The sequence below is a fragment of the Hemitrygon akajei genome, chromosome 5 (assembly GCF_048418815.1).
Source record: "Hemitrygon akajei chromosome 5, sHemAka1.3, whole genome shotgun sequence".
NCBI classification, from domain to species: domain Eukaryota; kingdom Metazoa; phylum Chordata; class Chondrichthyes; order Myliobatiformes; family Dasyatidae; genus Hemitrygon; species Hemitrygon akajei.
Genome location: NC_133128.1, coordinates 98,424,760 through 98,438,117, shown reverse-complemented (window position 1 = coordinate 98,438,117; position 13,358 = coordinate 98,424,760). Strand labels below are relative to the sequence as shown.

Genomic DNA, 13,358 nt, shown 5'->3' with positions numbered 1-13,358 from the left:
TACGACTGCTGGGTAAGCCTAAGAGAAAAGACACTGGGTTACCAGTTCAAGCTCCATCTTCATAATCTTTTCCATTTCACCCAAAATATCACTCTGGTATGCCTGAAGTTTGGGACAAGTCCAAAACAATGGGTGAAATTTCCATTATTTACTTTACATTTAGAACACATTAGAGAAACTCCCGTCTTAAATTTTGAGAGATGATCTGGAGTCAGATGGGCTCTATGCAGAATTTTGAGTTGCAATGCTTTACAAACTGAAATTTTCTTTGCATTATCATAGATGTTTTCCCATGTTTCAGCTGTAATTTCTGCCCCCAGCTCTTCCTCCCAACCCTTCCCAGCTGCTCAGCTTCTCCACAAGAACATTCCCTCAGGATGCTGTGAAAAGTACTAATGGAGACTTCACCCTTAGAACAAAACACCCTCTTTTCTATGTCAGAACTATAGAAATCAGTTAACAATGATGTTTTTTTCTGTATATAATCTCTTACCTGAAAGAAACAAAAAAGATCCTTGTTGGGTATGTTAAATTTCTGTACTATTTGACAAAAAGACATCATTGTTCCTTCATCAAATAAATCTAGATGGAAAATACCCTTAGAAATCCAAAGTTTAAATCCAGAATCCATTATGCCAGGCTGAAAATCTGGACTGTCGGTTATTGGGAGTGAAGGGTGATATTTTTGCTGTGTTGCCCTCAATTTGTTGCTCGCCCTCAAGCCCTGATTGTATTAATTGTCATTGGATTGCGACAATATTCCTTAACTAGTTTCATCTTATTGAAGAAAAGCAAATTGATGAGAGGGCATTTTGCTTGTGAAGCTTCAATGTCTAGCCAGATTGAGGAGTCCCTGCAAACACAGTCAACCACATAAGATAAAAAGGAACTTAATTGATATTTTTTGATGTCTGGAAAATCCAGACCCCCTAGACTACTGGGAAGCTGTAACTTAGACATTTTAATATAGGGTCTGATTTTGTTGCAGATGAAAGAAACAAACCAGCCATTTATTTTTTTAAGTATTTGTTGGGTAAAAATGACTGGAATCATTCGTATTGGGTAGAGCAGACAACGAAGAATGTTCATTTTAAGCAAGGATATTCGGACAAGCCAAGAAATGGGAAGAGTGCTCCATCGCTCAAGATCCTGTTTGATTTTGTCAAATAACTGTGTAAAGTTAGCTATGAACAATTGATCAAACATAGGTGTGATAAATATGCCGAAGTAAACAAAACCTGTCTGCGACCATTTAAAGGGGAAAACACCCTGAGTGTCAGGTACCTACTCTGATTTAGTAAAGTTGATTTTATAACCTGAAAAGGCGCTAAATGAATTGATGCCTTGTATAGGGTGGTGCACTGATATAGCAGGGTTTGTTAAGAAAATTAAAACATCATCCGCATACGATGTAATTTTATGTGACTTTAGTCCTATGTCTGGAGCAGATATTTTGGGGTCTGGCCAAATAGCCTCAGCCAGTGGCTCGATCACTTGTGTGAAAAGTAGTGTAATAAAGGGCAGCCCTATCGGCTACCCCTCAGAATACTAAAATTATCCAACCTAATACCATTAGTGAGAATTGCATTATAAAGAACCTTCACCCACTTAATAAAATTATTGCCCAAGCCAAATCGTTCTAAAGTGAAAAAAAGATATGGCCATTCAACATGATCAAAGGCCATTTCTGCATCTAAGGAAACCACCAAGTCATCCATCCACTGCCTGTTGCTGACATGCCTGAATCACATTAAGTAATCTTCTGATACTGTTAGATGATTTACGGCCTTTTACAAAACCCGTTTGATCCTCTTTTATGATAAAAGGTAATACAGTTTCTAATTGCAATGCTAAGGTTTTAGATAAGATTTTAAAGACAACATTTAACAATGAAATAGGCTGGTAGGAGGCACAATCTTCAGGGCTCTTCCCTTTCTTAAGAATTAGGGAGATATTAGCTTCTCTCAATGATGGTGGGAGGAGACCACAATTAAATGCATGATTGAACATGTTTAGCATAGGCTCTGATAATAATCCTGTGAACTCTATAGAACAGGGGTGTCAAACTCATTTTAGGTCACGGGCCGGATTGAGCAAAATGCAGCTTCATGCGGGCCGGATCAGTCGGACGCGTGCGAACGCAGCTTTCGTTGCCTCCGTTTTTTCAGCCTGCTCTCATGTGTCTCAGTCTCTGCTGTAACTACAAAGTGTTTCACTTTACAAATTCCGTTTCTTATGAAGAAGACTGCCGAGCAAGACTGCCAAATAAACACTAAAAACCCTGAAACCCTGGTACCTGAATAAACTCAGCATTAGCCATATCAATCGCCATAGGCGCTTCGATTACTGGGGCCAGCTTTAATAGTAATTAGATATTATCTCGCGGGCCAAAGATAATTCCACCGCGGGCTGGATTTGGCCCGTGGGCATTGAGTTTGACATATATGCTATAGAATTTACTAGTGAGTCCATCAGGACCAGGGGCCTTCCCACTTTGGATCTGTCTCACAGCTTCCTGTATCTCATGTATAGATAATGGAGCATTGAAGAGGGACTCTTGTTCAGAAGAAATGCCTAGCAGATCTAAATTCCTGAAAAAGGACTCCATGCTAGATTTTCCATCATTACATTGCTCAGATTGATACAATTTAGAATAAAAATTCTTTTTAAAAATTTTTTTTTATTAGTTTTTCAAAACATTTTACAAAATTAAAAACCCCAAATCCCAATGAGGAGCATTAATACAGTGCAAGATTAAGCATACAATAACAATATGCTACAAAGGAAGAGAATTTAACAAAAAAGCACCTAAATTAAAGACAAGTGAGCTTAGTGTCCTCCCCAAGCCCCACAACACAAGAAAAAAACAACAACAACTCCAGACCAACCACCACACAGTATAAAGAGTATAAGTCCGGACAGTCAAACTCCCAGACTGTGAATACACTTAGCAACAGAGGATAATAATGCCTACTACCAGAAAAAAAGAGAAAAAAAAAAGAAAAAAAAAAAACCCTAGTCAAGAGGAAGGTTATGAAAGTACTCGATAAAAGGTCCCCAGACCTTATGGAACTTTAGATCCGAATTAAGAACTGAATAATGAATTTTTTCGAGGTCCAAGCAGGCCATAATGTCGTTAAGCCATTTCGCATGAGTGGGCGGGGCAACATCTCTCCATCTAAGGAGGATCAAGCGTCTCGCCAGGAGAGAGACAAAGGATAGTATTCGGCATTTGGTCGGACCTAGACATAAATCTGTCTCGCCCCAAAAACCGAACAGAGCAATTAAGGGGTTAGGTTCTAGGTGCTGATTCAGAATACCCGATAACGTAGTGAAGACATCATTCCAGAATTTCTCCAAGCTAGGACAGAACCAATACATATGGATGAGAGAGGCCACACCCCTCTTGCATTTATCACAGAGCGGACTAATGCCAGGGTAGAATCGAGACAGTTTAGATTTAAACATATGGGCTCTATGAACAATCTTAAACTGTAAGAGGCAATGGCGAGCACAAAGGGAGGTTGAGTTAACTGATTTGAGAACCAAGTCCCAGCTCTCCTCGGATAAGGAGATATTTAAATCCTGCTCCCAGGCCATTTTAATTTTATCCACAGGGGCCCGTCGTAAGGCTGCTAGTTTATCTCGGATAATTGAAATTAAACCTTTACCTAGTGGATTAATGGAAAGAAATAGGTCCATAGCATTTTTCGCAGGCATTTCAGGAAAGTTAGGAATTAAAGGAGCAGTAAAGTGTCGGATTTGGAGATATCTGAAAAAGTGAGCGTTAGGCAGGTTGAACTTAACGGAGAGCTGCTGAAAAGAAGCGAAGCGATGATCAATGACGAGATCTTCAAAATGTCTAATGCCTTTCCTGTACCAAACATGGAATGCTGAATCGTACGTAGTAGGTAAAAAAAGGTGATTATGTGCAACAGGGCTAGAAACGGAAAACCCCTGGAAACCATAGCATTTCCTGAACTGAGCCCATATACGCAAAGTGTGTCTAACCAGAGGATTAGCTATTGATCTGGGCAGACTGCTGGGGAGTGCAGAGCCAAGAAGTGCAGATATAGATAATTCTTTAGTGGCGCTCAACTCCATTGCCACCCAGTTAGGGCACTCGGGTTGACCGTGGAAGAAAGACCAGAAGGCAGCACAGCGTATATTAGCTGCCCAGTAATATAAGCGAAAGTTAGGTAAAGCCATGCCACCCTCTTTTTTAGATTTTTGGAGGTGTATTTTATTAATTCTAGAGCGCTTATTCTGCCACAGATATGACAAAATAATAGAGTCTAAGGAATCAAAAAAAGATTTAGGATTAAAAATTGGGATAGATTGAAATAAGTATAAAAATTTGGGGAGAACATACATTTTAACAACATTAATATGACCTACCAAGGACATAGATAGAGGTGAGAATAAAAATTCTTAAACACAACATTAATCATTTTAGAATTACTAGTGAGGGCTCCTGTCCCATTCCTAATTGAAGCAATAATCTGAGAGGCATTTTTCTTTCTAGCTAAATAAGCCAAAATACCTACCTAGTTTTTCACCATGTTCAATCATTGTTTAGCAAATGTCAATTTTCTTTTGGTTGCTTGTGTAAGTAAAGAGTTTATTCTGTAACTTGGCTGCAGAATCATTTTCAGCTGCCGCAAGCCTTGCTTCCACTAGGCACTGCTGTTCCGCAGCTTGTTGCTTCTTACTAGCAGAGAAGGAGATAATTAATCCCCTTGCATAGGCCTTAGCAGTTTCCTAGCATCGATGGACTACTAGCTGATTTGGAATTAATAGATAGGAAAGTTTTGAATTCGGAAGTAGTCTATAAATTTATTACCTTTTAGTATAAAAGGATTCAGCCTCCAATGTCTAGACTGTGCTAAATTATCTTAGGGCTTAATATTTGAATATACTGCTGCATGTCAGAAATAGCGATATTTCCAATTGTGCAGGATACAACTAAATCTAGGAGTGTTTTGTGGGTCAGAAAAAAAGTCTATCCTGATGTAACACTTGTGTGGATTAGAAAAAATGTGAAGTCTTTGAGGGATGTAACAACCTCCAGACATCCACAAATCCTAGTTCTCCACATAAGCCCATGATTTGTTTGGACTGTGAGGAGAGCAGTGGGGGACCACTAGGCACTCTGTCCATCAATGGGTCCATGAGACAATTAAAATCCCCACCTACAATAATGTTTTGTATTGAAAAGCTTGTAAGTTTGGAAAAAGCATCTATTAGGAATTTGAGAGGATGAACTGGAGGGCAGTAAACATTGAGAATACCATATTCCTCTCCATATATTTGAAGCTTTAACAATCACAAATCTCCCATACTTATCCTTAATGCAGTCTAATAACTTAAAAGGTAAGTTCTTCCTTATTAAAATGGCCACCCCCTACTCCTGGTATTAAAAGATGAAAAATAGACTTGATCAAATCCACTCTGTTGCAGTTTTAGATGTTGTTTATCATTTAAATGTGTCTCCTGCAATAAGGCTAAATCCACCCTTTTTCAGGTTTAGTAGGATTTTCTTTCTCTTGATTGGTGAATGCCTCGCCTTGATGTTCCAAGTGTACAATTTTAATATATTACTGGTCATAACCCTTCATAACAATCATTTGACTCCAGAGGAGAAGAAACCCGACTTAAGATCAGCTGAGCAGCAATAAGTAAATTTAAAAAAAACATACAAAAACACAAAGTGCCAACAGCGCTGATCAAGAGGACTTACCCCACACCTAAAGGGGATGTCTGAACCTTCTAGCACCCCGTATTCTGCCCCACTGCCAATATGGCATTTAACATAGTCAAAAATGAAAACGGCATAATTTATCAATCCACTGATTTGTTACCATCATGTTTAAACTCCTTCAGGCGGGAGCAGCACTGCTAATTTAAATGAATAATGAAACTGTATTAATCAAAACAAACACGTTACCCATCCTGTAAGATATTGTCGTCGAGTAATGAAAAGGTAAAATAAAGCAACCATGGAGCATATTATCGTCCATAACCAGGGCTACACAATATACTATATATATTCTTTAGCCCAACATGTCCACAAAAGTTTTAGCTTTGTCAGGAGAATCAGATATCTTGGTGGTCCCGTTGTAGGTAATTTTCGGTGCCGCTGAGGATAGCATAAAGTACTGGATTCCAGATTCTCTCAGCCACTTCTTTACCTGGTCATATTCCTTGTGCTTCCGAATAATGGCTGCCGAAAAATCTTGAAAAAACATAAGCTTGGATCCCTCATATGTTAAAGCCTGAGCATCAGTCCCGTGGCGTCTCGAAGCCTCCATCGCTCTTTGCTTATCACTGAAATTATGGAACCGCACAAGGACAGATTGAGAGCATTGCCTGGGCCCGGTTTTGGAGCCAGCATACGGTGAGCTCTTTCCACTTTAATGCGTCCAGCCTTGGTTTCCAAATCAAGGAAATTAGGCAGCCAGCCTAATCAAGCTTCCAGGGAATTTAGGGTTTCCCATCACTCTAGCTATTTCCTCAGAACATAACATGAAGGGCATGGGCTGGGTGTACCACAGAGTTCTTCCTTTATGCTCATCATCCTGCTTAGGAGGATCTTGCACCTTCTCAAAAACAACCCTGAACACCAGGTGAACAGACAAGTTTTTCCAAAAAATTCTCTCCATTCAGGCTTCCACAAGCCTTCTCATAATGGGAGTATATGTTGCCACAATAATGGAAGCTTCACCTTTTTCAACTGGGTCCAGACAGACCAATATTTATGTATCAAGGGCCTCAGCTACTCTAATATCGACTTCCAAAAGAGGCAGCTTCATCTTATGGGTAATCAGTACTAAGGCTCCAAATTTCTAGGGATGTCAATGGTAAATGTGTCAAATTTGTAACAGGATTTGTAGAGTTGAGTAACCTGAGAACCTGTTTCAAGTATGGCTCTAGCATAAATGCCCTCAATTTGTATGGATTCTCTTGAGCTTGGTTGTACTAAACCTTTAGGAATACGATTTGCACTTTAGTGTTTCCTTGATACACTGATTAGAACATGTTCTCTCCGAGATGCCAGGCCGTTCCCTTACAGGGACTCTCTGAAATTTCCTGACTTCCTTTTCTTTAAGTAACTGTTGGGCTATTTTACCGCTGGGCTGTCTGTTGTGCCAAAAATGTTTTCTTTTGCTTTCACGTAGCTTACTGTCATGACCAACAGGTTTTCGCCCTTTGAGACCTCACCACCTCAGCCACTGGACCTTTTAGACTCTCCTCCAGTCACTGTCTTTTCACATTATCTGAGCATTGCCACTCATCCAGTAACTGAGATGTCTGCTTTGCCCAAGTCCCATATTCTTCCTTCTCATTGGGGGTGAGCTTGACTCCAGAGAACATTCTCAGCCTACGGTAACTTTGGCTCTCTGCCAGTACACTTTGGCATTTATGTACCAGCGATGTAATTGCCAAAACCAGCACAGAATTTTCATCATCTGCTGGACCTTTTAGACCTTTCACATTGGACAACTCCTTCCTCTCATTTCACAGAAATGAGAACAACTTGTCTTTAAAGTCTTCACCCTCAGCTACATGCCCCTTTCTCTAAAAATATGGACTGCTCATGGCCCCACCTCTCCAAGTGTCCCTACCCTATCATGCAGCGCAACTTCAGTCACGACACTGTTAGTCTGGACTAACGTGATATCCTTACCTGCTGATTTGACCAAACCACTGTTCAACCAGCGTAACTTTCCCTAATACTCTTACAGAACTCAGTACTCTATAATTTAGCAGTTCTTCAGGGCTTTAGATATCCACCCCTGCTCAAACACAACCATTATTTGTGGGTATTCTCTTTGAATTGCACCAAACCTTAATCACTGCGGCATCCATAATAATGTACCTTAATCGCTTTCCCAACAATAGTTCAAACAGAGACTTAAACACACAAACCGCTTAATCAATTCTTAACGGTACTTACACAGCATTCAGCGAATTCCGGACCAGCCCCACAAAACCCCTTCACTGGGCTTGCATGCAAACTTGGCTTGCTAGCTGGCGCTGCTAACAGCCACATGATTAAGCAGTGAGAAGGTCACCTTTCATAAACAATATATGTCTAAGGTCATTATGATTTGGGGTTCAACCAAACAGGAACATAGTGATATTCTGATAAAAGAAACCTTGGTTTGAGCAAATGCTGTGTTAGTTCTGCCTATACACAATTATCAGTCGACAAGAAATAGCAGATCGTGCACTGCATAAAATTATAAAGAAAGTATACTTGCTAATTTCAGTCCTATCAAACAGTTAGTAAGAGAAAGAAAATGCAGAAAAAAATAAAAGGGCTCATTACAGTTAAACCAGTCTAAATGTGCACAGGACCATTGGAGCTCATATCTTCCAAAAGCTGGGTATAACTGTTATGGCGCTGAATTCTCATTAGCAATCACCAGCAGAGTTTCCCTAGAGGGTCAAATCCTATGGCCGTCTCTCCTAATCTCTTCTCCACGTCTCCCATCAAAAGACCATGAACTCCACTAGTGTCTGTCACAAACCTCTCTCTGCCCAGCTCTCTCTAGAACCTTCTCTCAAATTCACCATCCTGATTGGCTGACACAACATTCCTAAGTTGAACATCATTGTCACTTATCTTTAGCTGAAACCATGATATTCTACCAGCAGGACACACTTCTTTTTCAGAAAGCTACTAAATGAAATACCTCGCAGAATTAGCAGTAGAAATCTTAACCACAGCATTACACCAGGAGAATCTCTATATATTAAATAATACTTTAAAGCCAGAGGCATTGTTAAGAACATAGATCATGGAACAGTACAGCATAGTACAGACTCTTTGGCCAATGATATTGTGCCAACTCTTTAACCTACACCAAGATCAATCTAACCCTTCCCTCCCATAATAGTCTGTTTTTCTATCATCCATGAGCGTATCCAAGAGTCTCTTAAATGTCCCTAATGTATCTGCCTCTACCACCACCATTGGCACTTCATGCACTTACAATTCTGTGTAAAAAAAAAAAAAACTATAAGCTTGGTTTTTATCCAAAATGTATGATATTTCACGGACTATTGCAGCAGACAGCTCATATATACTTCAAATTTTCACAGGCTCATTGATTTCTGAAGATTATGACAAGGGGGATTATAATAAGGACATCCTTTGGGGAGCATGGAGCAGTAATAGTTTCTGGATTTTCATTTTGAATTGCATAATCCTGATGCTGTTGTATTTTTGTGGTATATTGAAATTATAGGCCAGTGAATTATAGGCAGGGAATTATAGGCCGGTGAGCCTGATATTAGTAGTGGGAAAATTATTGGTTGTTCTAAGGGACCAGATTATATGAGTATTTAGATAGACTGGAATTGATTAGGGATAGTTAGCATGGCTTTGTGTGTGTGTATCATGTTTACCAATCTTACAGAGTTTTTCAAGGCAGTTACTGGGAAAGTTGATGAAGCCAAGGCAGTGGATGTTGCCTTCAGCAAGGTATTTGACAAGGTCCTGCATGGAACATTGGTCAAGAAGGTTCAGTTCCCTGGCATTCAAGATAAGGTAGTAAATTGGATTAGATATTGGCTTTGTGAGAGAAACTAGAGTGTGGTATTAGGTGGTTGTCTCTCCGACTGGAAGACTGTGATTAATGGAGTGCTGCAGGGATTGGTGCTGTCTGTTGTTGTTTATTATCTGTATCAATGACCTGGATGATAATGTGGTTCAGCAAATTTGCGGATGACACCACGATTGGAGCTGTATGGACAGTGAGGAAGACTATCAAAGCTTGCAGTGGAAAAATGGGCTGGAAAAATAGCAGATGGAATTTGATGCAGACAAGTGTGAGGTGTTGCATTTTAGGAGGGACAGTTAGGTCTTACATGGTGAACGGTAGTGCACTGAGGTATACAGGTTCATAATTTCTTGAAAGTGGTGTCACCAGTAGATAAGTCAATAAGGCTTTTCACATATTGGCCTCAGTAGATCAAAGAATTAAGTACAGGAGGTGGTATTTTATATTGAAGTTGTATAAGACGGTGAGGCTTAATTTGGAGTATTGTTTGCAGTTTTACTCACCTACCTAGAGAATAAGGATGTTGCTGGAACTGGAGGACCTTCGTTATAAGGACAGTTTGAATAGGTTAGAACTTTATTCCCTGGAATGTGAAAGATTGAAGGGAGGTTTGTAAGAGATATACAAAATTGAGGGGTATGGATAGGATAAATGTAAGCAGGCTTTTTTCACGGTGTTTGGGTGAGACTACAACTAGAGGTCATAGTGAAAGGTGAAATGTTTAAGTGAAACATGAGGAGAAACTTCACTCAGAGGGTGGTGAGAGTGTGAACAAGCTGCCCTTGTAAGTGCTGGATACAATTTCAATTTCAACATTTAAGAGGTTTAGATAGATGCAGTACATGGATGGGAGGGGTATGGAGAACTATGGTCCAGGTGCAGATCGGTGGGACTAGGAAGTTTAAATAGTTCCCATGGACTAGATAGGCTGAGGGGCCTGTTTCTGTGTTGTAATTGTTGATGACTCTATGAAAGTGAATATTGACTGTTTCACTATCTGTGGTCCAGATTTTCTTGAGAATGCCAGCAATTTCAATGTGCAATTGTGGCTTCTCCCCATAGATCTGTCAAGAAGCTCAACATTCACAAGAGAGTGCAAGTCCTGAACTTGTTGATGTTTCCAGGCTAGTGAGTTGCTAATTGTACTCACAAGATGAAATGCCAGTTTTTGGTTGTTTTCTGGCAGTTCTGAGAAATCTGCATAAATTAGACCTGACATTAATTCAGTGTTTTTTCATTTGATTGGACTGGAAGGACTGCAAGAGATTGAGTTAAATTTTAGGTAATGTAATTGAGTTTGTTTCTAATCACTTTTAGAAAAAGGATAGGGCTTGTTTAACTCACATTGTGATGGAGTTTATGATAGGAAAGGTTTGTCCTGAGCAGTCTTGCTGTTTAGGTTTATGCCTCTTATAGTAAATTTTTTCTGTTCCTGACTAAGAATCAATAATGAGATAATGAGTGAAAGAGTGAACTGTGAAAGCTTTGTATCATGTAATAGAACTTCTAATAATGAAGCTGTGGTATGTTTTCTACAAACTATTCAGATGTCCTTGTTCATATCATTTAAGGTATTTAAGGTGTAACTGCAGTATTATTACAATACTTTGTAACAATAACATCACCACCCCTTATTAAAAATATCTTTCCTTTAGGTTCGATGTTAATTTTCAGAGGGGCGACCATCCTGATGCTGACATTTTATTCCATTTCAATCCCCGTTTTAAAGAGGAACTTGAAAAAATTATCTTTAATTCTCGCGGACCTGATGGCTGGGGATTTCAGGGTGAGAAGTATGAAAAGATTGCTTCCAGAGGTTCACTATTTAAGCTGGTGTTTATGGTGTGGAACAACTCTTTCCAGGTATCATTTAACCAATCTTATAAATAATTTGTCACATGTTTTATGTGAAAAATCTAAATGAGAGCAGCAGACAGTAATTTGAAATAATAATTAGTCTTTGTTTTTGGATTTCCTTGAACTGTAACTATTCCATCAAAGGCATTGACGTACTGTATATGAATGTGGCTTTTGCTGCATTTAACTAGTTTACTTATTCATGCTGACAATATTTTAATCTATTTACCACCACTTCCCTCTTTATGAGTTAATCAATCCAAAGTCTCTGTACAGCCACTTGGAGATAGCATATTAGATAAAGCAAATTTCAATACTCAGAATGACATGTTATGGTTTTGTACTAATGGTGGCTTATATCTCTGATCATGTTTTGTGTGGTAATACCAGGCAAAGTCCATATACTTTGTTCTGGCTTGAAATGTAACTTTCCATGCATGCTGTCTCTTTTTATTTCAGATTTCCACCTTCTGCAGTTTTTGATTTGGCTTCCCACAGGGTGACGTTTCTTTTGAGAGCTCGTCATGGACCATGAGCATCTTAGATATGGTGTTTCAGAGATTTCACTCATAAGTCAAAATCAGCAGTTTGTTTCTGATCTGATTAAAAAATGGAAAGGTACAACACAGGAACAGGTCCTTCAGCTCACAATATCTGAGCTGAATATATGCTAAATTAAACTATTTGTCTTCTGCATATACATGATCCATTCCTTGCATATTTATGTGACTATCTTAATAGCTGCTTAAACACTATTGTTGTATCGGCTTCCACCATTTGCCCCAATAATTTGCTTTAAACTTTCTTCTTCTGACCTTAAAGGTGTGTCTTCTGTAACATGACATTTAATTTTGAATGTGGATCTATATAAAGCAGATGGTTAGGAAAAAAAGAACATTTTATAAGTATCTTCCAGTTTTAAATAAACAATAATACTAACTAATGGTCCATAAGAGACTCAGTTGCCCAGATTCTATCTCAATCTTTCTTGCCAGAAATTGCACCTCACCAGCAAATTATTCACTAGAGTGTAAGTTATCTACAGGATGAATGGGAAACTCTTCACCTTGCAGCAAAGTAACTCAAATCTTATTCATTCAACTACCACATTGGATGACATGAAATACTTTTGTATCCACTCTTGCAATGAAGGAAATGCAGCAGCCAATTTGAGTCCAGTAAGGTTTCTGTAAACAGTTGTGATAATAACTGTTCAGTAAATTGGTAAATCAGTTTATTATTGTCACATGTCCCAAAGGTACAGTGAAAAGTTTGATTTGCATACATTTATACAGATCATTACAACAGTGTATTCAGGTAGAGTATGGTAAAACAACAGTGCAGAATAAAGTGTTACAGGTATAGAAAAAGTGAATGCGGGCAGACAATAAGGTGCAGGGTCATAGGAGGTAGATTGTGAGGTCAAGAGTCTATCTTATTGTACTAGGGATCCATTCAGTTGTCTTAAAACAGCAAGGTAGAAGGTGTCCTAGAGCTTGGTGATATATGCTTTCAGGCTTTTGAATCTTCTCCCCAGTGGCAGAGGGGAGAGAGACAGTGTGTGTGGAGCCTTTGATTAACAGTGGGATAGAAGCTGTTCTTGAGCCTAGTGCTATGTGTTGAATTATGTCTGTAGTATCTTGCGGTCACTGGTAAAACAGTCATGATGCATTTACAATATGTTGTGCACCCCAGAAAGTTCAATGGTTTATCGACAAAAAATGGTGAGAGTCAAAGGGGACATATCAAATTTCTTTAGCCTCTTGAGGAAGTAGAGGCAGAGGTGAGCTTTCTTTTTCATGGTGTCAGTGTGATTGACGAGGAAGGGTGATGTTCACTCCTGGAAGCTTCAGGCTTTCATCCCAGTTAACTTCAGCACTGTTGATGTAGCCAGGAGCATATGAACTATATGAAGTCAATGACCATATCTTT

General features: G+C 39.2%; 1 protein-coding gene across 4 annotated transcripts in view; it reads left to right on the top strand.

Annotated features, from left to right (window-relative positions):
- LOC140728026 (galectin-8-like) overlaps window positions 1–13,358 on the top strand; it is a 53,094-nt gene that overhangs the window by 21,920 nt on the left and 17,816 nt on the right. For 3 of the 4 annotated variants that reach the window (XM_073046133.1, XM_073046130.1, XM_073046131.1), the window contains exon 3: window positions 11,225–11,432. In XM_073046133.1, coding sequence (XP_072902234.1) covers window positions 11,225–11,432 — 208 coding nt within the window. Of the gene's footprint in view, window positions 1–11,224; window positions 11,433–11,885; window positions 12,195–13,358 lie in introns of those variants that run through there. The other variant, XM_073046132.1, reaches the window with a different exon arrangement.